Source organism: Poecilia reticulata, chromosome 4, assembly GCF_904066995.2.
Source record: "Poecilia reticulata chromosome 4, P_reticulata-male-v2, whole genome shotgun sequence".
Lineage (NCBI taxonomy): Eukaryota > Metazoa > Chordata > Actinopteri > Cyprinodontiformes > Poeciliidae > Poecilia > Poecilia reticulata.
In genome coordinates this window covers 25,260,762-25,288,571 of record NC_088833.1, presented here as the reverse complement: position 1 = coordinate 25,288,571, position 27,810 = coordinate 25,260,762, and the positions used below count along the sequence as shown (strand labels likewise).

At 42.1% G+C, this 27,810-nt stretch overlaps 1 protein-coding gene across 3 annotated transcripts in view; it reads right to left on the bottom strand.

The window, feature by feature from the left end:
- Window positions 1-6,208: 6,208 nt before the first annotated feature.
- The window catches only part of LOC103463819 (capping protein, Arp2/3 and myosin-I linker protein 3-like), a 40,610-nt gene continuing 19,008 nt past the window's right edge, over window positions 6,209-27,810 (bottom strand). The window contains exons 17-40 of one of the 3 annotated variants that reach the window (XM_008407424.3): window positions 27,736-27,805; window positions 25,910-25,991; window positions 25,658-25,754; window positions 25,413-25,467; window positions 24,787-24,959; window positions 24,200-24,268; window positions 23,722-23,815; window positions 22,344-22,442; window positions 22,124-22,243; window positions 21,894-22,007; window positions 21,642-21,817; window positions 21,439-21,526; window positions 21,221-21,340; window positions 17,462-17,528; window positions 17,157-17,344; window positions 16,698-16,777; window positions 12,548-12,721; window positions 10,924-11,116; window positions 10,166-10,838; window positions 8,824-8,918; window positions 8,469-8,595; window positions 7,565-7,636; window positions 6,953-7,060; window positions 6,209-6,787 (exon numbers count right to left, since the gene is read on the bottom strand). In XM_008407424.3, the coding sequence (XP_008405646.2) occupies window positions 6,747-6,787; window positions 6,953-7,060; window positions 7,565-7,636; window positions 8,469-8,595; window positions 8,824-8,918; window positions 10,166-10,838; window positions 10,924-11,116; window positions 12,548-12,721; window positions 16,698-16,777; window positions 17,157-17,344; window positions 17,462-17,528; window positions 21,221-21,340; window positions 21,439-21,526; window positions 21,642-21,817; window positions 21,894-22,007; window positions 22,124-22,243; window positions 22,344-22,442; window positions 23,722-23,815; window positions 24,200-24,268; window positions 24,787-24,959; window positions 25,413-25,467; window positions 25,658-25,754; window positions 25,910-25,991; window positions 27,736-27,805 (3,175 nt within the window). In that variant the 3' untranslated portion in view covers window positions 6,209-6,746. The remainder of the gene's footprint in view (window positions 6,788-6,952; window positions 7,061-7,564; window positions 7,637-8,468; window positions 8,596-8,823; window positions 8,919-10,165; window positions 10,839-10,923; window positions 11,117-12,547; window positions 12,722-16,697; window positions 16,778-17,156; window positions 17,345-17,461; window positions 17,529-21,220; window positions 21,341-21,438; window positions 21,527-21,641; window positions 21,818-21,893; window positions 22,008-22,123; window positions 22,244-22,343; window positions 22,443-23,721; window positions 23,816-24,199; window positions 24,269-24,786; window positions 24,960-25,412; window positions 25,468-25,657; window positions 25,755-25,909; window positions 25,992-27,735; window positions 27,806-27,810) is intronic. The other 2 variants (XM_008407425.3, XM_081606552.1) reach the window with 2 other exon arrangements.

Below are 27,810 nucleotides of genomic sequence, written 5' to 3'. Positions count from 1 at the left end.
ACCTTTATTTAGACATCTGTAACACCAGTACATTTAAATTTTTTTTAATTCACAGTAAACCCAAAAAACAGCTAATAGGCTGAAGATTAGTGTGACATAATGCAATTTATTTATTTATAGTAAATTACTTTGAAAATGACTCCTCTACTTTGCGCAGTATTTTTAGGATCCTTCCAGCACCTCTGCTTCCTACTTTGTCATAACTTTTGTTTAATACATTTTTTTCCTTTGCATTAAACTGTGGAAATGTTATTCCACAGTATTCGAGCTGCACTTTGTCTGCAGCTTGAAATATTGTAGTAATATCAGCAGGATGCCTCTCGGCTGTGCAAACACGGCCTCAAATTCAGTGTAATCATAAGAAAAATGAAGAGAAACTAATGTTTTATTACAGCTTACCGAAATATTATGTAAATATACCCTTGGATGATCTATGTCTATCATTAAAACGCCCAAACTGTTAGCTTTTCTAATCTCTGTGTTTTTCTTTTTTTTTCTTCTTCATCTTCTAATCCATCACTTCAAGCTTTAAAATGCCCACTTCTAAACCTGTCTTTGAGCTCATGTAGCTTTGAGATTAAACATGTTCATACTCTTAAGGTATTTACCGGACCTTTATTGATTTTCTTGCCTGGCCAGACCGTCTTACATCCTGCATCTGCGTGTGCACAATGTTCCGTGTTTACTCCTGCCTGCCGTTCACACGTGGGAACTGGTTGTGAGTGGACTTATCGGGGCTAGTCGCGAGATTAGAGCTGATTCTCTCTCAGAAAACCCAGTGTCAGATTAACAGAGAGCAGTTCACTGTCAGCGCTCCCGTTATTACCTCACCTCACGCACCGTATCGTATCGTATCGTCCCCCACCGTCCGTCCCCTCCTCAGACCAGTGAGCGGTTTTATCGTGATTAATTAATTATTTGGTTTCCCTTTATGCGCGGCTGATTCTGCCGCGGGGAAACTTTGGCATTTTAGTCTTTAATCACGAGTCCGCCGATGTAATTTAAGCCAACAATTGTTGGGAACGCTGATGTTTGAGGTAAGGTGAGGAAAGGTAATTTTATTTATATAGCACATTTTCAGCAACAAGGCAATTCAAAGTGCTTTACATGAATTAGAAGGAAATACAAACAAAAATAACAAACCAAAGGACAGAGCAAAAGAAGAAAAAGTCCAAAACTACACATTAGTTCCCCATGTTTAAGAATAAGTAGTCCATACTTTATAAGCTGGTAAGGTGAGTTAATCTGGATTGTTGGGTGTTGTCATTTTTTCTTATGATGATGAAAATTAGCATGCCTTTTAATTTTGGATAAGGCCCTTTTAATTTTCTCTCCCTCTCTCAAGTGCATAGCAACCGTTCTAGCAGATGTGCTGCTGGGCTGGGCGCCTCCAGATCTGAGCAGACAGCTTAAAGTTTCCAAGACTGCAACCTCACGTCAACAGTGGTCATATTAACAAACAAAAAGTATTAGACGACTTTAATCTTAATGGGGGTTAGGGGGGGAGACAAACACAAAACAAAACAGATGAAATCTGGTTTGGCAGCAGACAGGGAGGCTGAGACTTGGTTGGGGAGGATGAGGAGGAGGAGGAGGAGGAGGAAGAGAGGGATGAACGGATTAAGGCGGTCGATACTTTGGCTGCTCTCCCAGACTGAGAGATGACACTAAATCTGTTAATTCATCCCCCTCCTCCTCGCTCACTCTGATTCCTCTCTCCTCCTCCCTCATCCTCCTGCAGGATTATGATATTTCCACTGTCGTCCTTAATGTCAAGTCGGTAATCAATGAGATTCGGACTTGCCGGAAATTTGACAAGATGATTTTCACGGCACTTTCAAGGAGATCAAAGTGTGTTTGTGAGCAGCAGTGGGATTGTAAATGGGGCTGTTATAAAAATTATCCATCCATCCATCCATTTTCTTGCACCCTTTTTCCCTCAGTGGGGTCGGGAGGGTTGCTGGTGCCCATCTCCAGCCAACGTTTCGGGCGAGAGGCGGGGTACACCCTGGACAGGTCGCCAGTCTGTCGCAGGGCAACACAGAGACACACAGGACACACAACCATGCACACACACACTCATACCTAGGGGCGATTTGGAGAGGCCAATTAACCTGACAGTCATGTTTTTGGACTGTGGGAGGAAACCGGAGTTGTTATAAAAATTATGATTTTGGCAATTTCTCAAAGCATTTGTTCGATTAGTCTGACTGCTGTTGTGCAATGGGCTCCACTTGTTTGCCTCAGCCAGTGGCAAACTGTTCAGTCTGGGTGAGGGTTTAGGTAGCAGAGAGTGGCAGTTTCTGGTACAGGCGTTGTGGCTCTTTGCCTAGGGTGCCACTGTATCAGGGAGCGGCACAAGCTTTCAAAAAGCCTGCACCCTAAACAAGTATTTTGTTGTTCATTCGGTCAAAAAGCATGGCCGCCCAATGTGTTGCTTTCTGTCTATGGTTGGTTTCATACTGCAGCCTGAAGTGACCTAATTCCAATTTTTTTTGTCAAATTGGATTTTTTTTTTTACCGTGGCCGTTCACACTTCAAAATATATGCTGTATGTGTGAACGGCAAACGACCTGAAAGTGTCCCGCATGTGCTGTAGAGGGCACAATAGCATCAGCATTCTCAGTGTTTTGCCAACCACCATAAAAAGAAGAAGTGCTCAGTGTTTGCGGAAGTAAACATGGAGCATAGCGTACATATTTGAAGTTGTTGTCCATCCAGAAACAGCATATTAACAACTTAATCCTCATTATTGTCTGTCTACAGTCCAGAATCTAAAACATTTGAACTGTCAAACTGGAAACGAATTAGAATATAGCAAAAAGAAATGAATTAAATTACAGTTTGAGATTCATAAAATCAATATTCTATTTATGAAAGCACAAATAAATAATTTCCAAAGATTTTTCTGGCATCCATGCAACTCTATGTCAAGATTAATCAGGAAACCTCTTTATACAGACTATTGTTTGAGGACTAGTAGCAGATTCTTCATAATACGTTTGGCTTTGTGCAACCTGTAAAGAAGTTGAATTATTACAATTCTCGCCACAGTCTTGTAAGGATAGTTAAATGTGATATTGTGGGGAAAGTCAAGACATCAGTTATTATCATGATGCAAATTGTGGACCTCTACAGGTCTGGTTCCATATTCAGATGCCGGAAGGTCTGCTCAAAGAAAATTACATGCTCAGACATCATGTGAGCCAGGAAACACACCGGCTCCAGAGAAGACTCTAGTTTGGTGTAAAATTTTGTGCTTCGGCGCCAGAACAAAAGCAACAAAGACTTTGTGGAGATACAAGCTGAAACTGGTGCGTGACGGTCAACATACACAGTGAAACGAGTTCAGAAACAGCATGGCCTGGAAAGCTGCTCTATGAGGAAGAATCCACCGCTTCAAAGGAAACAGAAAAGACAAGAGGCTTACAAATAGCCTCTAGTTTTTGGAGACATGACGTGGAGGAACATTGGCCCACATGTCTTGTGACGGGACAGAACTAAAATGTAGGTTGTTACATTTGCAACCTGAGAACACCGGTGAGCCTGTTTGAGCGGCTCCATCTACCAAACAGGCATCTAGGCCAAAGGTGACATTAGGAGGCTGAGGTCCATGTCACCTGTTGTAGAAACGGTTTCTATGGTGACCGCGGTGAACAGCTCACATGTGACCTTTGCTAGCAGGAGCTTTATCACGTTAAATACAACTGAGACGCGTCATGTCCTGATTTGGTGAGTCATCCACTCACGGAGTTACGTTTCACTCAGACTCTTTGACATCTCACAGTGAGCAACCTCATTCTGCCGTATTTCAAGAGAAATACCACATGAGGAACAGATCTGAACCTTCAAATAATGAACAGAGAGTTTGAAGAAAGACTTTCCTACAGTGACTGCAAACCTAAAGAGGCACCAGAGCATCTGGCTCCTGGTGTGAGAGGTGTGTCTTTTTTGGGGTTCAAGGGGGTATTCTTCTACTTTCAGAGCACCATAACCCCCCATTTCTTCGGCGCTGTCTCCATCCTTTTATGCTCTCGCGTCTTACTGTTCTACCCACACGTTCTCTCTCTTGCTCCTCTCTTCCCTCGGCCTTTTATTATGTGATCATGTTGCTTGGTAACAAGCGGTAGAATGATGAGAGGAGTAGGATGTGTTCGGATGGCTCCTGTGCCATGTGACGTGTCCTCTCGCACCAGCTGCAAAGAACACAGGGCGATTTGGCCTCGAGAAACTGCAACATGGCACTTACTGGGTGTTTAGTTTCAGAGTTATGGTGCGAGTACGGAGGGAAAGAAAAATAAATAAATGAAAATAAATGAATAAAATGCCTCCGGGTGCAGCTTGAACTTTGAAGCGCTCCATTTTTGGGTGTTTTTTTCCTCGACGAAGAGGAGTACAGGAAGTACGAAATCAAGTCTAATCGATTGTCCTTTAAAGTGGTTTCTGCATCAATAAATGTGAGGCATAGTAGTCGTTAAACATCAAACCAGACGTCCGCTGAGAGTGATATGTAGTTGTATCTGGTTAGGATGTCTATGGTTTGAACTGAAGTTATAGTTTGAAGTGTTAAATTGTTTCCGGGAAGAGTTGTTCATGTTTTAATTACTTTTTACGTACACGGAATCCAAAAAAAGTGAGATTTTAAGAGCACATGACTCTGTTTATTCATAAAAAAAAATCTTTGACTGTAGAAAACCTGCCTTTTCCCTCTTCCTTTCATCAAACTGCAAACAAAGATTTCCTCTCTGCACATAACTCACATCTGACTCATAATAGCAAATCTCTTGAAAGAAAAAAAAAAAGGTCAGAACCCGGTTGCCGATGACAACCCGGTTCAGGTGTGTGTGTTTGTGTGTGTGTGTTTCAGTGATTGCCTCATATGTAGGGATCAGTCGCCCCCTGCTGTTTTCACATTCTTCTACGTGTAACCACACGGCGTTGCCATGCCAACCCGAGGGGGCATTTCTGAAGTCAAGCGGTAAATTTAGCAGCCACGTTGCGATCGTGGAAATCAAAACCAGGCGTCTGTGGGGTCGTTACCGTGGGACCCTGAAGCTGTTCTTATCGCGTCCTGAGCTGTAATCTCTCTTTGCGATCACGGCCACTTCATTTGAAACAGTTTCCCGCTAATTAACCGCAATTATAATTCTGCTGCTTTTAATTAGTTTCGTCGCAGTTGCGGCCTCGTCGCCACTTGGGGGCGACAGAAACAAGCCCGAAAGCGAGCCTGTGAGGTTGGCGTGTGAGGAGGAGGCAATGTCATCGTTTTTGATCTGAGTTGTTACGGCTGTAGCCGACATTGGGGCGGTTTTAGTTTGAGGTTTTGTTCGCCATCAATTTCTAAGACCAACATTGATCTATTTGCTTTCCTGCTGTGCAATAAAAGGTTACAGACGACGAGTCAAGGACCTGTCTGTTGTCTGAACTTGGAGCTGAGAGATTTAAAACCAGGGATTGCTTTAAAGTCAAGGCCGGATCGCGTATTTATCCCAGGCTGGCGTCAGAACAGAACCTGTTGGCCCTTGAAGGCCTTCTGGTGAATTCTTCGTTTCTTTTCCAAACCTCCCCGCTGGTTATGCCAGGTTAATAAATTCAAATTGTGCATGGAGACCTTGAGTCTGTGCTTCCAGAAAGACAATATCTTTTACGTCCACTGTGAGAATATTGTGTGAGGTTGGAGTGACGTCAGCTCAGATATAAATATGTGCATGTTCATTTAATATTTTAGAATTTTGTTAATTTACGTGTAAAAAACAAAACAAAAAAAATATATTTAGAAAGTGATTTGTCATTTAATTTATTTATCAAAAGAAATTAAGATTGACTAATCTTTACAAACTAAAACGTTTAAATACAAGTGGGTAATTTTAAATTTCAAAAAGGTAAAATATAAAAAAAAAATATATATATATATATATATATATATATATATATATATATATATATATAATTATAAAAATAAAATTATGATTCAGGCTGTAATATAGCGCACTAGGAAAAAGGGACTGTGATGCAATAATCATTCATGATGCAGCTTATAACTGAAATGCACAGATGTTTTTAAATGGAAAATGTAGTTTTTTTGGTGAAGAAAAACATAAAAATAATTATGTCATAGTTATCTCATTTTCCTTCAAAAGAGTTGCCTTGTCCATCCCTACAAGTTGCGCTGCCATTACAAATTGAAGCAATAAAATACAAATGCATGTAGAAGAAGCTCACCTTTTTTTAATTCATGTATAACTGATAATGTGAGGGTGCTTATACATAATATTTATTTCATCTATAAAATATATTACCTTTCCTGAAAGCAAAACTAGATAAAAATCGTCAGGTTTCATTTGATAAGAAGCAACTAATTTTTCAAGTGTCAATCAAGGCAGTCAACTGGATCAGCGAATAAATGCATTGCAAATTCAAAAAAAAAAAGAAAAAAAAAGAAAAGAAAAACCACATTCTAACAAAGACACTTATCTTCTGGCCAAAAACAAAAAACAAAGCCACGACATTCGAGCGCTAAGCCCGCTTTCCAGCGACACACACGGCGACGATCGTTTACTTCTCTAAGGTAGCGAATACTGTTTTCAAAAAGACTGCGGGTTCTGACGCGGGAAATAATACGGGAGGCAGAGGGAGCGCTTCAGCAGAAACCACGGCGACGCTTCGTGATGTTGGTCGTATTCCCTCCTAGGCCCTGTGCTCTTCGCCCTCCGCCGTTGTCATGGCAACCCTGGGATTGCCAGCCGTCACACCAGCTCGCTGTGACCAGGTGCGGCATTGAAGCTGTCTGCAAGGAACAAAAAAAAATAAATGATGCTGCGGAGGTGAGCTCCACTGGTACCCAGATACAAAAGTGTAAGTAACTTTGACTCACACTCCTACTCCGTTAGACACACGCGCACACACACACACACACGCGTACACACACAGATAAAAACAGAGAGACATGTACCAGACAAGTCCAGAGACTTGTTTCTGTTTTGTGGTAGTCTAGGTTTTTTCACGGGGGGTTTGCGATTTGGGGGCTTCTCAATGTTATTGGGGCTTTCTCTTTCAGAGCCTGAGATCAGTGAGGGACAGGAGACAAGTCAACAGTTAGAAAAAACACACTTTACACAAACAGCAACAACACACTGAGATATGCACCACCTCATCTCCAAAAGGGCTGGCTGCTTTTTCTGGTTTCCGAGAAAGAAAACAAGCAAAGAAAAGTCCCTTCAAACTGCATTAGGATACAAAAGAAGGTTCAAGGAGACTTTCAGGTGAGTGTCGTCGCTGCACCTGCATTCAGATGTAACTTTAGTTTGTAAAAAATCATAAATATGGTTGCTTTCTATGGGTTTTAGCTCGCTTAAAAAGTTCACAGACAAATGGAAACTGTCTTCCAATTTACAAAACGGGGAAATGTTGTAATATTCTAAAGAAACAAGAAGAAAAAAACCTCAGCAAACTTTTTTTCTTTCTTTTTTTTTACATGATGAAAAGTTAAACGTCCTATTTTTGGAGGTGAGCGACGACCACAGCTGTTACTTTTAATGGATAAACCCAGAGAACGATGTTGTACCTGCGTCACAGGACATCGCCTTTCTGTTCCTCTGCGGCTTCACGGGAGCCTGAGGTCTCAGTCCTTCGTCACCTGAGCAAAACATTCAAACAGCTGCAATCAAAGAGCCGTCCTCCTTACATGCGCCTTTTTTCAAACAAAAAGTGTTGTGTGCATTCAAACTCATTCCACTTTTACAGTGATGCAGCACAGTGTGAAAATTTGGTGACGATAACGATAACCGATACTATTATTGGCCGATAACCGACATTAACAGACTCTATTATGAGATCTAAGACGGGGGGGGGGGGGGGGGGGGGGGGGTCAAACTCATTTTCGTTTTGGGCTAAATCAAGATCATTAATGCTCTTAAAGAGCCGGTTGTGCCAGAATGTATTGATAAAACCTGTTTAACACACTGCTAAAATATCAATGAATTCTTAAAATTAAATATTATTGAACATCTTTTCAGTCCCTCCAGGATTTTGTGATTATTTTGTGTGATTTTTTTTGCAATAAAAATCAAAGTGTTTGTGGAACTAATTTGGAAATATTTGCACTTAGTCATGTCAGTAAATGTGACTTTTTATTACTCGCTGAATAGATCATGGACTATATAATCTGACATCAATGAGGCAGCTGTTTAGTACAAGTAAGAATGTTTTTGACAATTTTTGAGAAAAATCTGCAATAAACTCCCAGTTATATTAGTGCACAAAAAATGCTGGAACTTGTTAATTTTGCGTGAATGTCCACAAGAAACTGAAGTGACTGACTGATATAATTTAGCAGTAAACAGATAAACCCTCCGTTAGTCAGATTGCTCGTTGTAAGACCCGGTTTACAGGTGCTAATCTCTCTGTTTGGATACATTCAGACTGAATCCTGGCTTCTCTCTGCTAATCAGGATTTGTGGTGAGGGTACCTTGACTCGCTGCTCTGTCTGGCAGCCCGTGGATCGGCTTGATGGCGGGAGGCGGCACCGGAGGAGGAGGTAAGTTCCTTTCATTAGCCGATTCTTTAGAAAAGGTCACATAGGAGGAGGTCTTTGGCTGCGAGGCACAATTCAACAACAGCAACGAGAAAATCCGTTACCCTCCGGGAAAAGCTGTCATTTTAAAATCTAAACCTTGAATTGTGCTCTTGGTGGAGCTCATTAACCACGAATCGCATTATTCACGTCTTATTTTCCAAAGTCGCACAACATCAGAGTGTGCAGAGCGGATATTCACCACAGAGTATGATACCTTTCAGCAGGTCAAACATTTTGTTTTCGTCACCTTTTCGGGAATGGGAGGAGGCTGACCCTCGGAATCTCGTCTTCTCTCTCTCCTCTCCATCTTCCCAGCATCCCTCTCTTCATCGCCTTCCTCCTCTGCACCAAACGATCACAAGAGAAATTTTGCTGTCATCGAAGCCAAACTCAAATCTGCTTTATGATAGCACCGACTGGGATCATTTTGTTCTGGGAATGATTTAAAAAAACATTAAAGAACATACGGCTTGTGACATCTAAACTTAATGAGTGATTTATGTTCAATAAGTTAGCAATAAACTGGAATAAAACAAAATTTATGATTTTTGGCAGCAGAAAAATACATGATTCTATTATTACGTCTGCTGGTGATAATCCAGTAGAACGAGAACAGGAAGTTAAAATTTCAGAGGTTGTTTTGGATCATAAATTTAACAGGAAATCTCATGTAAAATACATAAAGGAGAAGCCATGTAAAAGTATTGGACTACTACTAAGAATGTAGTAGGACATTCTTAGTAGTAAGAATGTACTACTACATTCTTACTAAAGTATCAGTTATGATACTTTTTTTCATAACTGAAAAAAAGTATCATAACTGTCAGCACTCCCAGGCATTATATTATTAATTTGTTGTTCCATATCTGACTTTTTGCATAGGCACATATAAAACCATCACCAAACCTTTGCTTGTTTCACTTTATATAAAATCATTTTATATAAATGAATGCCAGAAAACAGACTAATAAATTGTTTATTCTATCAAAAATCTTGAAACTAAGAGATTTAGTTAAGTTATAAATGCTATTTGGTATGTTTAACACTAGAAAGAGATTATTGCCAATTAATTTACAAACGTTTTTGGTCTTAAGTTCAAAATAAATGTATGTTTAAGACAGAGGCTTGAAATTGGGCCACTGTCTCTTTAAGAAACTCCTGCTTTTTGTGAAACTCCGCCTTCAGGAGGTCATCACAACATGACTCCACTATTAACCCCGGAGCAACGTTTTCACCAGCGTTGCATTGAGAAGTGGCACCTATAAAGATCTCAGCAGATGCTCAGTTCCACCAGGAGTTTGCTAATTGCTGCTGTTAGTCTGAAGGAGTCGAGTCGCGGCGTTGTGAGGGGCGGCTGCTCTGTGAGGTGGAAGGTTGGAAACTGCAGCACCGAGGAGGCGCTGCACCTCAAAGGCGGGGCTAGGTCCCACCAAGCGTTGTGCACAGTTTGCGGTGGGAGATTAAAGGATGAAAGCAACTCTTCAGTTATGTTTTTGATTAGGGATAATATCACAATGTAAAGCTCAAAAAAGTGGACTTTACATATCACTGACTTAAATCGAGTGAATAAACTGACTGATTAATTGTACCTGGCAGGGCGTCTGAACTCTCCCTCCTGTGTCTCGGCCGCAGTCGGGTCACGTTGGGTTTGCTGCTCTGAGGTGGGGGTTCTGGTTTCCGGCCTCCCCCTGCCTCTCCGCCACCCCTCCACCCATCTGCAGGACCCCCTCCATCTCCCTGCGGGTCCTGGGGATGCCACTCGATGGCTGCTGCCTCTGCACTGCTCTTCAACAGGTCCCCCTCCTGTTTGGGCGACGGCGTCCTTTCCGACGGGTACGGAGGCAGCGGCCTTTGAGCCAAATGAAGCGCCTGGACTTGTCTGTCCTGCTTTCGCCCCGTCCACTGACTGTCCACCTGTAAGTCCACAGGTCTGCTCTCAGACCACGACCTTTCAATCTGCCTGCCGCCCAGCCACTGCCTCTCTATCTTCCTGTCGATCTGCCGCTGGGTGTGCCTGTCGACGGTCCACTGCCTCTCCACGGCCTTGCTCTCAGTCCAGTACCTGTCGGTCTGTCTGTCGGATGCCCTCGGCTCTCCGGGGTTCCTCTCGTCGAAGCGCTGCCTCTCTGCCGGCGTCTCGCCCGGCCGGCTCTCGATCATCCAGTCCGCTTCCGCCTCCAGCACTTCTGTCCGCTGTTTGTCGTCCACCCAGTACTTATCCGTCTCCACTGGCTGCTCGAACACGGAGTCCATTTCAGAGATCTGTCAAAACAAGACGAAGAGGCGAAACAGACTGAGCGCGGTGAAAGCATGAGCAACCAGAGTGAGAGGAAGGGGTGCGCGGTACCTCTCGGGGAGAGTAGAAGGGGTGTTTTCCTCCCCCCACGCCTGGGTGAGGGATCCCCGGCACCGGTGGTGGACTCAGAATAAGAGCGCCTTTTCCCTGTTGATCATTTATTTTCCCGTCGGCCCCTTCGCTGGGGGACTTGGCGGCCGGCCGCGGAGCTTGGAGGAGTGTGTATACATTCTCCATTGCTGTCCTAAAAGAGATCGCGTACAAGCTGATCGGACACCGGACACAAAACCTGAGCAGATAAAACTACGAAGTGTCGCAAAAGTGTTCACTCGTTCATTCTAGCATGTTCTATTCCAGGATAGATCTGTATTTAGCTCATTACATCCCATCAGCTCTGACCAGATACCCTGGACAGCATTCCCAGAACATGATGCTGCCACTACCATGCTGCACAGTGTAGAGTGTGTAAGAGGGGCGAGTATTATGTAAAATCAACTTTTTTGAGTTTTGTATCATGTTATGATGTTATTCTATCATCAAAAACATGACTGGAATGCTGCTTTGATTCTTTCACGCATGTCTGGGAAACCTTTGCATCTCCCGAGGAAACCATTCGGGGAGCCTAAACAATCGGTCTCACAAAGCTCCGCCTATTTCAACGCATCTCCTCCAGACTAGTGGCAGCAATATTTAGCAAATCCCTGCTGATCTCATCATAGGAACTACTTCCCAGTCTTAAGCTCTGAAGAATGTTTGTAAACGACTTAATGGAGGAACGTTGTGGTGATGATGAGCTGAAGGCAGAACAAGAGCTTCTTAAAGAGACAGAGGCAAAATACAAAGTGTCAAACTGCAAAGTCAAATTTTGTTCATGTTTGACACACATAGCATTTTTATAACAACTGGAAGTTACATAGTTACTTGATTGTGCTGTAAAAGAGCAGTATGAGTCTTGAAAATACACAATAATATGTAATAATATCCTCAATGTATGAATACTGATTAAGATACAAACAGCATAATTAAGAGGTATCATTATTCCTAGTAAAGATCTGGGTTTTTCTTGCCTAATCTGCACTTAAGGAGAAATGAGGCCATTTCTAACTACTTAGTTGACTTTTGAATCCAAAACGGAGCCACCAGCTGTCATCCACACCTGTGCAAACACTGTGACATCAGCCTGCTGCTGCACTGGCAGCTCTCAGTGAGTCCTTAAGTCAACACAGGAAACATGGAGATTCAGAGCGGCGTTTGTTGAGAATTTATCAGCTCAGAGCAGCGGATTTTCATGAGAAAACCGAAAAGAGCTGACCACTAGAAACTCTGAGCCTGTGGTTCAATAAAATGCTTAGGAAAAAGTATTTATACCCCTTGAACCTATCGTGTGGTGTTACAGCCACAAACTTTAATCCAAATTATTATTGTTATTTTTTGTCAAACACTAACAAAAAGTTGTGCATAGGACAGGAAAATTAAACATAGTTCCCCCATTTTTTTTTTGACAGTTAAAAACTCTTGTTGCTCTGATACCTTGAAGCAAAATCTGTTGCAACTTGTCTTCAGAAGTTGCTTGATTAGTAAGACCTTAGATGTTTTGGTGGATAACTAAGGGACATAGTGAGATGCCATTCCTACTGGATAAAGTCTTTTCATGTGTCTGTGGAAAACGTCTCACCCTGTGGGCGCCGTAGCAACCGTGTGACACCCATCGCCGTAGACCTCCACCTCCGACTCCGGCCCCTGATTGGACAGGGTCTGGCTGCGGTTCTTACGGAAGCCAAAGATGGCCAGCATGTTTCTCCTTTTCTTCCTCCTCAGAGAGTGTGCTTTATGCAGGGAGGAAAGCTGACTGAAAGTGGGGAGAAAGGCTGCATGTCACACACTCTCACACACACAGTCCAGTTCAACACAGTCATCCTGTCGGTTCACACACGAGCCCCTTCTGTTAAGATGTCACCGAATTCATCATGGCCATCTGGGTCACCTGTTTGTCTGCTCTGCTGCTGCAGTAGGGGCGTTGCTAGGATACGTGTCTTAAGGACACAACAATAATGGCTTTATATATATACAGGGGTGAAAGTAAGGGGGTACGGCAGGGTACTGCGTACCCCTAAAAGATTTAGAGGGGGTACGCAATACCCTCAAGAGAGGGGAGCGGCTGTGTGCTGCAAAAAATCAGTGTTCACTGTGCAGCCGTGAGTTCACCCACTAATTAGCTGTGACTGATTCGTTTTTCGAGAACAATCTAAAACACGACTTAATCAGTTAGTAAATAACTTTTTTCCCCCGTTTCATATTATTTCTGAACTGTTCGTGCTTTGCTAGAGCAGGGCTGCAACACGTCGATCACGGAAGGTTTTGAGTCAATCTTGGCATTAGCACAAACTGAACGCCGCAAGGAGACCAGCACGTCCTCCTTTGATTTCTTATCAAAACGTTCATAACTTTATTAAAGAACAACAACAAAAATATCAACAAAACGTGTTCAAATTAATGATCCAACAACAATAATAATCTCAGTGATTATTGTTTCAACAAGGTGTTGCGCAATTCTGTGCGTTTCGGTTCCATGGCAAAATAACGAGCAGAGCAGGAGTTTAAAATTAACTAATCAACCACCGCTGTGTTCAGGGAGGTTTATTAATGATCGTAAAAATAAATATCAAGTCTGCAAACCTAATATAGTAACGGACTGAATGTTATGTTTTTAATGTAATCTCTGGTCGGCTTGTGGAGCGCAGGAGGTTGCCATGGCAACGGGTGTGCTTAAATGACAGAGAGAGACGGAGAGTAAAAAGGTAGGAGTGGTTTAGAGTTGATCACCTGTTCGCGTTGTTTTACCTTTACTGTGGCGCTTTACAGCAGCTGTAGTTTATGAACTTTCAATAAACAACAAACTTGGACTAATTACCTCGTTCTTTGTGACTGTAAGTCATTCACAAGAAACATCAAACACGGTTAATATGTTTCAGTATTTAACAAACAAATGGCTTCCACCGCGATAATTGTGTGAAATTAAATTGTCTAATATAAAAAAATAGTTTGGTGCTGTCGGACTCAGAGTCTGAGAGGCTTTTCCTTTATCAAACAATTTTGTTTTTTACCTCTTATTTAGTGGAAATATTGATGTTGATGAGATTTTCTCCAAAATAATAACATTTTTCAACCTTTATAGCTCCACTGTTGAAAATGAGGCTCTAACATTCACAAATAACATTGAAATAAAATCCAGTCCAACATCTGGTTTGAGGTGATTCCTCTGGAACCTGTTGGAGGAAAAATATCCCAACTTCAGAAAATGAGCTTTAACCTAACAGAGCTCTGTGGTTCCTCCTATCAGTATGAGAGTCAGGGTGAGGAGGCGCCATGTTAGGAAGAGAAGTGGAAGCTGCAGGATCTTCAGAACAAACAGGTCGTGTTGTTAGGCTACTGATTATCCCTGTCTGGACACAGGATCAATAGAGCCAGTTTAAAAGCTAAAATGAATGGTTTTCTGCCAGACATGGAAAACTGGGATGCACTCCATGCCATGATGTTCAGGATTTAGGTCTCATAGCATCTCAAGGTGTCAACATTGCAGCCAGTGGGTTGAGGAAAATACAGCTTTATCTTGTAGCAATTCAAGAGCTACCCAGCTTATATATATATATATATATATATATATATATATATATATATATATATATATATATATATATATATATATATATATATATATATATATATATATACACTGATGTTAATAATTTTCATTGTAGCCATTTTTTCTAGAAAAATATCAATCATATTTTTTGAAGTAACAAAATCATGATGTCTTAATTTAGTCCTTTTTTGTGACATTAAAAAAACCTTATGAGACTGTCATAGCAAAAACAGGGTACAGATCCTTCCTGCCCACAGTCATCAGCGTCTATAATAACTCTTTGAAGAATCCACAACAACGTTTAATTTCCCTTTGGGATAATTTTTGAATTTGAATAATAGTTGTGGATTCAAATCAGAAACAATTACCAAAATATTTTATAGAAGCCTTCTGAAAAAGATAAATACTAAAAGAAAAGAAGAAGAAATTGTTTCTGATTTAAATACTCCAGCTTGAAAGCAAAACTTTCTACAGGTGCTCAAAAAAGTTTTTTTTTTTTTTGCAGAAATCTCATGTGAGCCGGAACATTTGAACAAACCACAACCAATTTTCATTCATTTATTTCAAACTGGTAACATGAAATACATCATCGGACAAGAAAATTGAAGCCAACCTCATCTGCAAAATAACACGTGGGTCGCTAGGCTACCCTCGCAGCTGATTATCCAGACTGGGGAGTTTAGTTGCCAGGTGACACCAACGCTCTGTAACATCACATTATTTACCCTGAGCTGCCCAACAAACCCCAAAAACTGTATATTATTTTACACAAAGCACAAAATAAAAGGAGAAATCATGCAAGGTTACCTTTCCTATTCACGTCTATCTACTATATCTTGCCTTTTATTGAACAAATACAGCAGGATGTTCTGGTCTCTAAATGATTGCACTGCTATAAATCCATTCTGCTTTATATTTCTCTGGTCCTCTACATAAATATATTGCACAGTTACTGCCTGTGATTTTAAAAGGTTATTATTCCTAAAGTTCCTTTTCTGCTCTACCGTGCTGATGGCTTCAAGTCCCTCTAACGCAGGGGTGTCCAAAGTGGGTCCTCGAGGTCCAGCATCCTGCATGTTTTAGTTCTCTCTCTGCAGGGAGTAACAACCTTTCCAGCATGTCAATGTTCTTCTTAGGCCTTCTAATGAGCCATCATCTGATCCAGGTGCGTTAAACCAGGGAGAAAACTAAAACATGCAGGATGCCGGACCTCCAGGACCCACTTTGGGCACCCCTTGTTAAATGGTAAGCAAGTGAAGGTTCTGGAGTAAGCACAGAATTTCCTGATGAGTGGATCAGCGCTATTTCTTTTTGTTTGCAATAAAAACCCCAAAGTTAGCAGGTTGGAAAGTCAGCATGGAACCTGTACAAGCTCAGTTCCTCAATGCTTTAGCGGGGTACAGCTTTTTGGAAAGTACGGTTGTTCAGAGTTCTGCCTGTTTAACTAGCACTCTAGCAGAACAAATGATAATACTCTGTGCAATTAACACATTACAGAAAAAAGTTTTTTTTCCTCATCTTATCTTTGGTCACATCACCTTAATATGTCTGTAACTCACTGAATCCACTCGTCATATGCAGGCGGCAAAAAGGACTGAAAAAGAATAAATAAATAAAGTTTTCCTTCGTGAACTAGGCAACAGAAACGGTGTTAGCTTCACTCCACGGGTTCTCATCTGTTACAGGATCAATTCCTAGCCGTCTGGCCACGTCTTATCTCCCAGACCCGATACATCACCAAGTTTTATCGACAGCACAATCAACGAAAAGCAGCCAGCAGCTTCCAGATGATGCAGTTAAGCTAAAAAACAGAGCCGATCAGGGCCTTGGTGCTCCTTTTGACTGGTTGGTTTTTCCTTATTAGAAATGTTATTTTTATATCCTCGCATTATTTAATTGTTTGTTTTAGAAATTATTTTCTACCTTCTCAGCTAACTTTATTTATTGTTACATAATGTCCAATCTAATGGACTCCTCATGTAAATCAAAAGTGCTCATTCATTTTTAATCTGTTGCAAAATGTCAAAAGTGGACGACTGCAGCGAAAGTGGAAATAAAATCTAAGAAGCGGCAGCAGTAGCTTGTGGAAAACCAAATGTGCAGGCTAAGGTTGTAAAGTGTGTGGCCATTTTGTTAGCGGGATTCCACGGCGGGAGGTGGAAAACATCAAGGTGTCTCTTACCTGTCAGGTAAAACTCGTTTTGTATAAAAATCTGGGAGTCCGTCATCCAGAGGGCTTATTCCTCCGTTTTCACTGCAGTGCTGGGCACAGACACACACACACGCACACGCACACGCACACGCACACACACACACACACACACACACACACACACACACACACACACACACACACGCGCGCACACACACACACACACGCACACGCACACGCACACACACACACACACACACACACACACCCTCAGAGAGGCTAGTTCTGCGGGGTTCGTTTGTAAAAGTTATGCACTCAGTAAAACAAATGGAGTGCACTGCATGCACTGAGATGACGTAATCCATTTGATAGATGGTATTTGACAAAGACAGAAGTCGAAATGCCAGGAAACATTAGTTAAATACAGAGATTGAAAAGAAAAAGAAAAAAAATGGAAAACTTAATGGCGATGAAAAGATTTGTCCCTACTGTTTCCGCGGTGATGTGGCCTCCCCGGTGCCTCCGAGGAGGCCTCGGCCGAACGCGCGTCACGTGGTGCAGCGGCAGACCCTGCGTGGGCAGCTCCGACAGGCCTTCCCAGGATGCCGAGTGGGACAGCGGCGAGGAATACGACGGCACAGAGGGAGGCGGAGAGGAGCTGGAGTCGTCACAGAAGCCTGTCGGTGGCGACACGGAGGGCAGGAGATGCAACGAGGAGACGTTCAAACCCGGATTCAAAGACGCGATGCACGCCAAGCTCAATGAGGGGGAAATATATGTGGGTGAGTACTCACTCAGCCTGGTGGAGACGGGTCGTATTCTCCTCGTTCTGGAGCTGCGCTTCTTAATGGCAATCGTGTCCTGGGAGGATGAAAAGCAGACAGAGAGAGAAGAGGAAAGATCCTGTCATTCTCTGAGTGAACAAAGCAAGGCACCGGATAAAGCCAACTTGAGAGAGAGAACATGCAAGAATGATTCGGACATAAAAAGCAAACGAACAAACAAACAGCTGGATCAATGAATAATCCACTCCTGACGTATTGGAGGAAGGGTAGAAAAAAGAAAAAAACCTCTAAGCAACTTTGAAGACCTGCGAGATCTAAAAATGTGTTTAAAAAGTTATGGTGGAATGAACAAGGAGGTTTCTGACACCATGGAGAGCATATCAGCTGCGAGAGCCGAATACAGAAACCCAAAAGGTCAAAAAATAAACAGCATATTTTAAAAGACATTTTATCAATCTCCTTGACATGACAATCTGTTCAGAATAATTTCAAAGAACAATCTGCTACAATGTGTTTTCAAATGCTTTACATCCCATCACACCATTTGCTAACCGTCTTTCAATAGCATAAAAAGACAGATTTTAGTAAATATATTTATGCATCAGACACACATGTACACACAAACTTATCTTATTGTCGCAACAATGACCCTGTAATAACGAAGTCGTTGACTTATCTTATGCTACGCTACGCAGATGCTGCGCCTGCAGATTGACTTACCTCAGCATGCTGAATGCTCGGGCTCAAACTGACCCACTTTGATCTACTTTCTGATTAATTCAGCTAATGATTGTGCATAAGGCACTCAAGTTTTCATTTTCAATAGATGTGGGGAAAAATTAGTAAAACACAGGTTAGAGACGTGACAGATCTGGCTGTTCCCCCCAAAATGTGGCAAATTGCCTTATGTTTAGACACTTTTAGCAAACCTCTCCAGATACGACAACACACACAGCTCACAGCACGGCTGAAGCTTTTCCCAATGAGATGCTTGGAATGGAAGTGTTTACGTTTAGAGAAAATAAAATACTTTAAATTCCTGACAGGTTCAGGAGAGAGACACTGAGACGAGTGGTGCATGACCAGACTAAATGGAAACTGAAAAGAAAAACAAGAAAAAAAAACAACAAAAAACCTCCTGTTTGATTCCTGAGAGGCCCCCTAGGTTTGAACTGCTGTCTTATTAATGCAAACCCGCTCTCCTCGTATGTCAGCAGACATTTATGATTTGTTCTTTATCAGATTGAGCAGATACTTCCTCCATTACAGCCATTCTGATTTGATTCAGAGAGTATTAAAACGTTCTTCTTTAGAGATAAGTTTAAAAAGCAAGTCTAAAAGTGGTTAAAGTACTTACCTTGTTATCCGAGAGCCATAATGGTAACTTGGACCTTATTCACTGGAGAAAGTCAAGCTAGCTCAGCCTAAAGATGTGACTCAGACTTTGGTGACAAATGTCGTCGTTTTCTCCATGTTGAGGTTATTCGGTCTCACTGCTAAAGCTAACTCAACAGAGCTGCGATTCAATCATAAACCATCCATTAATGAATAAAGCACAAACAGCAAAAAGCCGGGAGTTGATGTGAAAACCATAAACAATTTTCAAAGTCACAACTCTTCTGTCTGGGTAGATTACATTTGTAGGAACCAGGCTTAGTATGAACCAGAGAATTTTAGAAAACAAGACAAAAGTATTCAGCTGCAGTGAACGCCATGAGCTTAGCACACAAGTGTTTAATATTTAGCCTGCTGCGTTTCATGTATGCACACAGCCCGACTGTTTGATGTCAGCCTGGCAAGTTGTTAGAAATAACAGGCCTCTTAAATGCTACGCTTCAATCACTCCAATCAGCGCAAGCTCCTAAAGGCCAAGAAACAATCGAATTGACAACGCATCATCAATTCAAGTGTTGTTAAACTGTTTCCAGCGGAGGAGCTGGGCCCTCTCAGCGTTTCTGACCTTTAGCTGCGGCGGTCCTGTCAGGAAAGTGGGAATAATAATTCAGATGCTGAAAACTTCATTTGACACGGCTCTGACAAGACCGAGGCGCTGCTTTTAATTTAGGTTAAAACCGCTGTAAACGAGAACAACAATGTCATTTAATCGACATGTTAACCGAGGCGGATATTGTGTAGGATGACGGTAATTTCTGACTCTACAACTGCAAATTAAAATAAAAATAATAATTAGTAAGTAGTTGACTTTGTAAGAGAAAACTTAAGGAGGACAAAACAGAAAAAGGGAGAGAGTAATAAAACTCTTAGTGACTGCTGAATTAAAACTGATGGAGTCAGATTTGACAGAGACAAAACAAATGCTGGAGGCAGAAGGCAGGAAAAAAATGATAGTTTTCCAATTTCCCAGACTTTACAAGAAAAATGTTACTTTTGCAGTACATGATTTTAGAGGTAAAAGCGTAGCTCAGCAAAATCCTTTAAATCTCTTCACGATTGACTGTTGGCAAGGAAAAAAAAAAACGTTTCCTGCAAATATGGCTGCAGGCAAAACCTTCAAAACAAGAATGGACTGCTGCTGTCAGGGGGTTAAGCTGTGTGTAGGAAGCAGACTCCACTTCACAGGTACCTACCTACCACTCTTGAGGTTTTATGCTGATTGTGCCATTTTTCTTCAATTCATTCTGACAAAAATCAGAAAATAAAAGACGCTTCAGGAAACAGGCTGGCAACTGACAAGGTTCTGCTGTTTTTGATGACCGGCGACAAGGCTGAAGCTTTTATCAGGCTTGTAAAAAAAGAACACTCTTCAGTGTGGGAGTTGTCACAGATGGATATTTGCTATTTACTGTATCATTTTCTAATAGAGCTAGCGTGCCACTAAAAAGGAAGTGTAGGGCGTGGAATTAACTGAGGTGGCAAAACAAAGTTTGTTCTGGCAAGAATTAATGTATTGAACTCTGAGTTAGTCCTTAAAGCCCCTGTATGTCATAGTGAGTGGACACCAAAAGAGAAATGTAGTGAATGTGTAAAGAACAAGCTGCAAAAACTCCCTTCATGGCTGCAGGGACAAAATTATTATTTTTTAGTTACTTTTTCCCAGCCATGGGAGAGAAAAACAAACATCTGTCCCTTTAATTTTTAACATGTGGCAGCCATGTTAAATTTTTGGAGTTGGAACTTTCAGGAGATTTCAGGAGGCCTTCCAATTTTTCCCAACTTGAAACTTGCACATTTTTCCACCAAACAAGAACGATAACAGAATGGGAATGTTTCCTTTAGTGGAAAAACATGTCAGACGTTTGACTCCTTTTGTAACGCTATTTTAAAATATCATGACTTCACTGTGGGTCGGGGTTGTGCATCTGACAACCAATTCTCTATGGAAGTATCTAACTGCCACTAATTGGCGATTGGGCAGCTAGCGTTACGTTGTATAACAAAGTTGACAAAACTTTGTCATACAGTCGCCACACTCACTCTCACACAGTGTGAAGTTGCCTCTGCTCCTGCTTTGTATAATTAATGACTTCTCCTGGCAGGAATGCTAGCAGCAATACGTAGAATACTGTCTTTTTATAATTAAATTTCCTGAAAAGAAATTGATATTATCGACAATCGGCCGCAAGATTGATCAGTGCATTTCTGCCTAAGTTGCACAAAACGACCATTGTAAACAAAACATATAAGGAAAGAAACAATCGATGGTGGGTGAGGTAAGTATGACACATTTCCAGGGAAAATAAAAATGAAAACACACACATACACAGGCACTCACACACACGCGCAGCAACACACAATGTCCACACTCACTATGCTGGTGCTGAGCTCTTCATCTGTGATGTCCAGGGAGTCTCTGTGTCTGTTAAAACTCCACGCAGTTCCATCTTCACACGTCCCTTCCCAGCATTTTAGATGAGATACCTGCCGGGTCTGAGACACACGGCACTCTTTAACTCCTTTGTCACCCACTCGTACAATCAATCTGTGTCTCTTTCACACCCTTTCGCGGAGAGGAGGCCAGTGTTTACCAGGGTCTTGTGGGTGGCATAGAGCTCCTGCAAGATTTGGTCCACGATGGAGTTGGTGAGATAAGAAACCACGGACAGCTTCACTTCTCTGAAGAAGATGGAGTGCGAGGCAAAGCAGAGACAGATTGAGAAGCGGTTAGTTAAGGTGAGAGCAAATCAATGGCCCCCGCTTATCAAACTCACGACTGCTTTGCTGCTCTTACTCCAAAGCCCTGTGAATGTCCTGCGCCGCTCTCTCCATGAGGGCGGTGCGGATGGCGGAGCGAGGGATGGACACCCGCTCGGAGACGGACGAGAGCGGAGGGCTTAATCTCTCCGCCGCAGAGGATGATAAAGGACAGAGCTCGCGGCAGAGTGACACCATGGAGTCGACGATCACCTGAAACGGATGGCGGCTGTCACAAACTCTGTCATCCGTCGGGGAGGGCAAGGCGAAAGAAAGCTCTCGGATCTACCTGCAGCTCCTTATCAGCGGCTTTGGCGAGTTCGCCGGCCAGGGAGTCCAATCTCTGCCGCACGGGCCCGTCCACAGACAGCACGTGGGCCAGCTCGCACAGCGAAGGGTAGAGCTGGGGAGACATCGGGGGGAAGGGGGGAAGGTGAGGAGGTGGGGAGGTGGAGAGGGGGTTCGTTCAAACTCAGACCGAATGTAGACCAACGCGTATAAACATTTCATATCCCTCACAGCTCGAGAGTTCCTGGCCTCTTTCAGGACTTGTTTGGCGGCTTGAATCTCCTCCATCTCTCCGGAGCCTCGCAACAAGGAAAGCTGTTGCTGGACGCGCACACAGAGGCGCTCCATCACCTTGGAAACACACAGGGCAGGCGAGATGACGGTGGCACAGACACTCATAAAACTCTCGAAATAAAAAAAACAAAAAAACATCCCTCATAAAAGGAGCTACCTGTTCGGCGGTGCTGGTGACCAAACCCTGGTGCAGCCGCAGAGCCTGCCGCTGGGAGAAGCGCTGCGTCTGGTTGTTCCTGACCAGAGCGCGCTGGATCTGCAAGGCGACAAAACCAGGCGGAAAGGTCAAAGTTCAGAGTGAGGTTTAACAGATGATAGAAGAAGCTTGAGTGTAATCTGACTTGTCCTATAAAAAGTCTTCTCTTATGTCATGCTACTTTTGTCCATAGCAACAACTATGAGTTCATATTTGAAAAAGATTCATTAGGAAGCCCCCACCTCACATTTACAATAAAATATTACTTCACCCAGGGCTGTTTCTATTATTTTATGAAAAAAATCCTCACACTTTTGAAAGGAGATTAGTAAGACAGCATGTTAAGGCCATTGTAGATGAGGAAAAAAAGGAAGAGTAAATTTTTGCAGAAAAACCCAGAAATTTTGACATTTTTTTCCCCCAGCTAAATTCTGACTTTTCATGCTCAAAAATGTCCTGGTTATTCCAGAAATTTTTTTAGATTAATCTCAAAATTTTAAAGTTTTTTCTAGCAAATTTTCAACTTTCGGAGCTCAGAGATTTTCTTGATTTTTCTAAAAACAATTCTGAAATTAAGATCAAAATTAATCTCATAAATTAATTGGGATTAATTTTGAGATTAATCTCAAATCGCAAAATCAATTTAGATTAAAATGTTCAACTTTCTTTTGCAAAAGTTGAACATTTTCAACTTTTGGAGCTCAGAGACTTTCTTTGTTTTTTTCTAGAAATTTTCAGAATTTACTCCCCCCCCACAGAGCAACCCCTCCCCGCGACTCTCCCACTCAGCTCCTTCAGACTAGCCTGCAGCAATTAGCAATCACCTGGTGGAATTACACATCTGCTGAGCTCATTATAGGAGCCACTGCTCAGTGCCATGCTGGTAAAAACGTTGCTAATTGGGTTAATAGAGGACCGAAGGCGGAGTTTTTAAAGAGACAGAGGCCCAATTTGAAGGTGTGAAAATATAGTCAGGTATCATTTGAGTAATATTTGATATATATAAAGCATTTTTATAACAACTGAAATTAACACAGCTACTTGACTGTGCTATAAAATGGTACCCTCTGCCTGGAAAACACATAGTACGGCCACTCCCACTGTGTGGAAGTAAAGCCGTGGAAAGAGTTAATTCCATTCCCTACAGGTGACTGATCTAAATATAGATGGTGATTAATGTTTGGAAAGAATATTTGTGCTTGATGTATTTTCGCCAAAAGCACGACACCAATTTAAAGTAGAGGTGTGCTTCCTTGCAGAAGGGCACATGTCTACTTTTTTTAATTTTTTTATCAACCATCAGTCAATAAATCATCCAGACAGTTATTGCAACCCCAACCTTAGTGAGGGCCTGCTCTGTCTTCTCCGGAGCGCTGCGGTACGCCTGGCTGATGTCACTTAGGGGCAGAGGCATGTACTGCAAGGTGAAATTACTAAAAGAAAGGAGGGAGCAGAGAAAGACAAAAAGGTCAAGTTATTAAAGCAGACACTATGGGATCGAGAAGAGAAATTTAAACTGGCTCAGAGGTTCCAGGGTTTGCAAAATATCACGCCCCCAAAATATTCCTGAGTAAAGCTTTGATCTGTGCAGCCGTGGCCTCCGTGGCCCCGAGGTGAGTCTGGACCATGTAAGATAGTGAGACGAAATAAGTAATAAACTGCTCATGTTGCAGTTTACAGAGAGGTAAAACCAGAAAGAAAGAAAGCAGGCAAAGTGTCCTTTGAGGTTTTCGTACATGGAATCATAAGACATAAGGCTCTTACTGATGACTGCAGCAAACATCTCCACAAAACAAGCAGGCCGTTTCAGTTCTTACTGTTCCAGGGCTCGGGCCACATCGAGAAATCCTGCAGCGGAGGTGTTGTTGCGATCCCATGTCACGCTCCTGCAGGGCGAGAGTGTTAGTTGGAGAGAGATGAAAAAAATTAAACCGTGTTACGAAAGTATACACACCCCAAACTTATTCACATTTTGTCAAGTCGGAACCACATTTATTGTATTTTATTGTCATTTCACAGAGCAACACTGATGACATGTGGTGGTGGCAGGGTTATGCTGTGGGAATGATTTCTGTCGACACAGACAGGGAAGCTGGTCAGAGCTAACATTGGACTCAAGCCCTGTCACAAAAACAAATTTTACTAGACGATAAATTGTCCCAGAGCTTATTGCGATAAACTATAATATTGCTATTGTGACAGGCCTAATTGAGCCATTTTGCGTCAGTATATTACAAACATAATTTAATAAAATGTATTGAAGTTTGGGGCTGAAACACGGAAAAATGAAATGAAAAACATTTGAGGATTTTCCAAGGCCGTCTATACTGTAAACAATGCAAAACAACAACAACAACAAAAAGAAACACATCAACAACCCTCCTCTCCATGTAGTTTCCTTCACCTGAGTGTCGTGTTGATCTGCAGGGCTTTGCTGAGCATCTTGGCCCCGATGTCGTCCATGTTGTTTCCACTGAGGTCCACTTTTCTCAGGCAGGTGTTGCTGCCCAACGCGTTGACCAGCACCGTCCCCCGGGAGCGCAAGCGCGAGTCCACCAGGGACAGAGACTGCAGGGCCTGCAGGGGGCAGAAGAAGAAAGCACCAAATAAAAGTCAAGCATGTGGGAAGGGAGAAAGGGAGAGGGGGGAGCATTAAAAACGAAGTTTAGAAACAAAAACCTGAGAGGAAACAGTGGGAGATAGAGCCTTGAGAATAAAAGGCGGTAGTAAAATTTAGTGCATATTGATGTGACAGCTTGCCAACATGGCTATGCGCACTGTATGCATGAATTATTTACAATATGTGTGAGTAGTGAAGTAGAAACTGTGTCCACAACGCTAACTGAGGGGTAGCAATAATTCATCGCAGTGACATATCTGCAGCGAAACATCATAAAACAATGATGCGACCCCAAAAACTGATATGCCGCAAAAAGAAAACGACACTTTGACTGAATACATCTTTTAGTAACGAAGGCAAGTGATCTGAACTTACGTCAGACTGTTGCTAAATTCAGAGCCATCACTCACGCATTCCTCCTCCTGGATGAGCGAAACCAGCTTCTGCAAGACTTCATCCAGAACCCTGAAACCGTGGAGACAGACACACAAAACGTGGCTGGTGCGAGTTATTTTGGTGGCTGCCGCCTCCAAAAAAAAGATAAAAAAAAGTTATTGACGTGTTTATTCAAGCTGGCACATGCAGCCCATGCACACACACACGTGCACACATATAAATAATTGCAGTAGAGTGTGACATGGAGAGCTGGCAGCACCTGTTTTTGATGTTGAAGTTCTTGCCCAGATGAAGGTGTTTTAGAGAAGGGTGTCTCGAAAGGGCAGGCAGCACTGTGAGCAAGTCTGCATCGAGACCTGTCAACACACACACACACACACACACACACGTATGCACGCACACACACACATATGCAGGTCTCAGCGTGGCATGATCCATTAGCAGGGACACTGGGTCTCCTCCTACCACGGTTTCAGAAAAAGTCAAGGTCGCAGCAGGACGTGCGCTGTACCGTTGTCGGAGATATCCAGCGTGGCGACGGAGGAGACCCGGGGGAAGAGCTCCTGGATTATGGCGGCTCCCGCAGACCTCAGCTGAGCGTGAGACAGAGGAGAGGACCGATACGGGTCAGACGCGAGTGAAAATGACTCAGGTTTATGTTTGTGGGAGGATGGCTCTGTTAAAATCACACTTTTTAAAGTAACTGAAAGCAGTGGCCTGAGGAGGTTCTAACAAAGCTGCAAATAGAGAAACAGTTTAAATCATGTGTGTCAAACTCAAGGCCCGGGGGCCAAATGATGCCCGCCGCAGCTTTTTATGAGGCCCCTCTAGACTCCAGAGGGAACCAAAAATATAGCCTTCAAGATCACAGTTGTGTGCTCAGGTATTATTTTATTAAATCAAAGCAATTTTGTACCTGTTTACTGCCAAATTGCATCAATAGGAAATTCGCTCGAAATCAAAAGACCCCCACATTTTTTCACAAGTTTATTGCTTTCACAAATTTAAACATTGGGGTTAAGTGATGCTAACTCCCACCTGCAGGTGGCAGTATGTTTCACTTCGGACCTACGATTGACGTGACGAGTAACAAAAAGTCTAATTTACAATCATATATTAGTGCAAACATCTCAAAACTGCAAATATTTCTAACAAATCGCCACAAAATAAGTGATTTTAATTGCAATAAAATTCTGAAGACAATTAATGTTCAATATAATTAAAATATGCTCAATATTATTTAATTTTCATAAGACCCTATTAAATGCAGACAGCTATTTATTTGATCAGTTTGTTAATGGATTTGATCAATACGTTCTGGACCAACCAGCCCTTCCTGATCTTGATGTGACCCAAGATAAAAATGAGTTTAACACATTTAATTATCATCTTGTCTGAGTCACTATATGTTACTCATTAAGAGTGAAGCTGGTATGTTCTGTTATAAAGATACATAAAGGCAAACTAAATATCACGGTAAAGTCATAGAAAAAAAGAACAATAGAAAAAATGATGTAGGAAGATTTTCCACACCTTTATGCTATCTATAGAAAAAAAAACAGTGTTTGTATCTCCTCTTTTTGGCATTTGAGCAGATGGCAGAAACAGGTGGCCACATGTTCCACATATGCCGATGATATAAATAGCATGTAAATATGTCACAAAAACGGGTTTCACATGTGGAGACAATGTGATTTCTACTAAAGAATAATATTTTCACACATAAAAAAAAAAACATCCCAGAACTTATGTATCACATAAGTTCTGGGACTCAGAGTCATTTCCAAAAATATTTCACATGTTACTCCAGGATATAATTTTCACAAATTTGTGGAAAATTAGGTTACACGTGTTATTTTATGACATCATTTCCACAGTATTTCTGTACGTTTCACATGGAACTAAAGGATTTCGTTCTCATATGGACAAGATTTTTCACATAACAACAATTTTCACATGTGAAACACACGTGTGAACATATTCCGCTTGAGGTACGTTTTGCCACATGTGTTTCACAAACCCACAGAATATAAGTTTCACATGTTGCCACTGGGTATAACTTTTGCCTGTAACAAGTCATGCGGAAAGCAGTTCACTTATGGAAGGGTTTCACATGTTACAACAGACACTTTAATTTATTCAGCTGCGTAGTATAATTTTTTTTGCTTGGTCTTTATGTGTTTTAAACTGAAACTTAAGTTGTCTTTAACTAGAGCTTCATCGTTGCAGAAGTAGGGAAGCATATTATGTCAAATGTAGCTGAAATTGGAAGCATATAGAAATATGCACAGTAACACCCATTTAATCTGCTGCAGGAAGGCAAAAATGGCTTCCTACCTCACAGCCGCTGATGTCCAGATGAAGATCGGTGATGTGAGGATTGGTGGTCAGCCCCGACAGCACTGCTCTGTG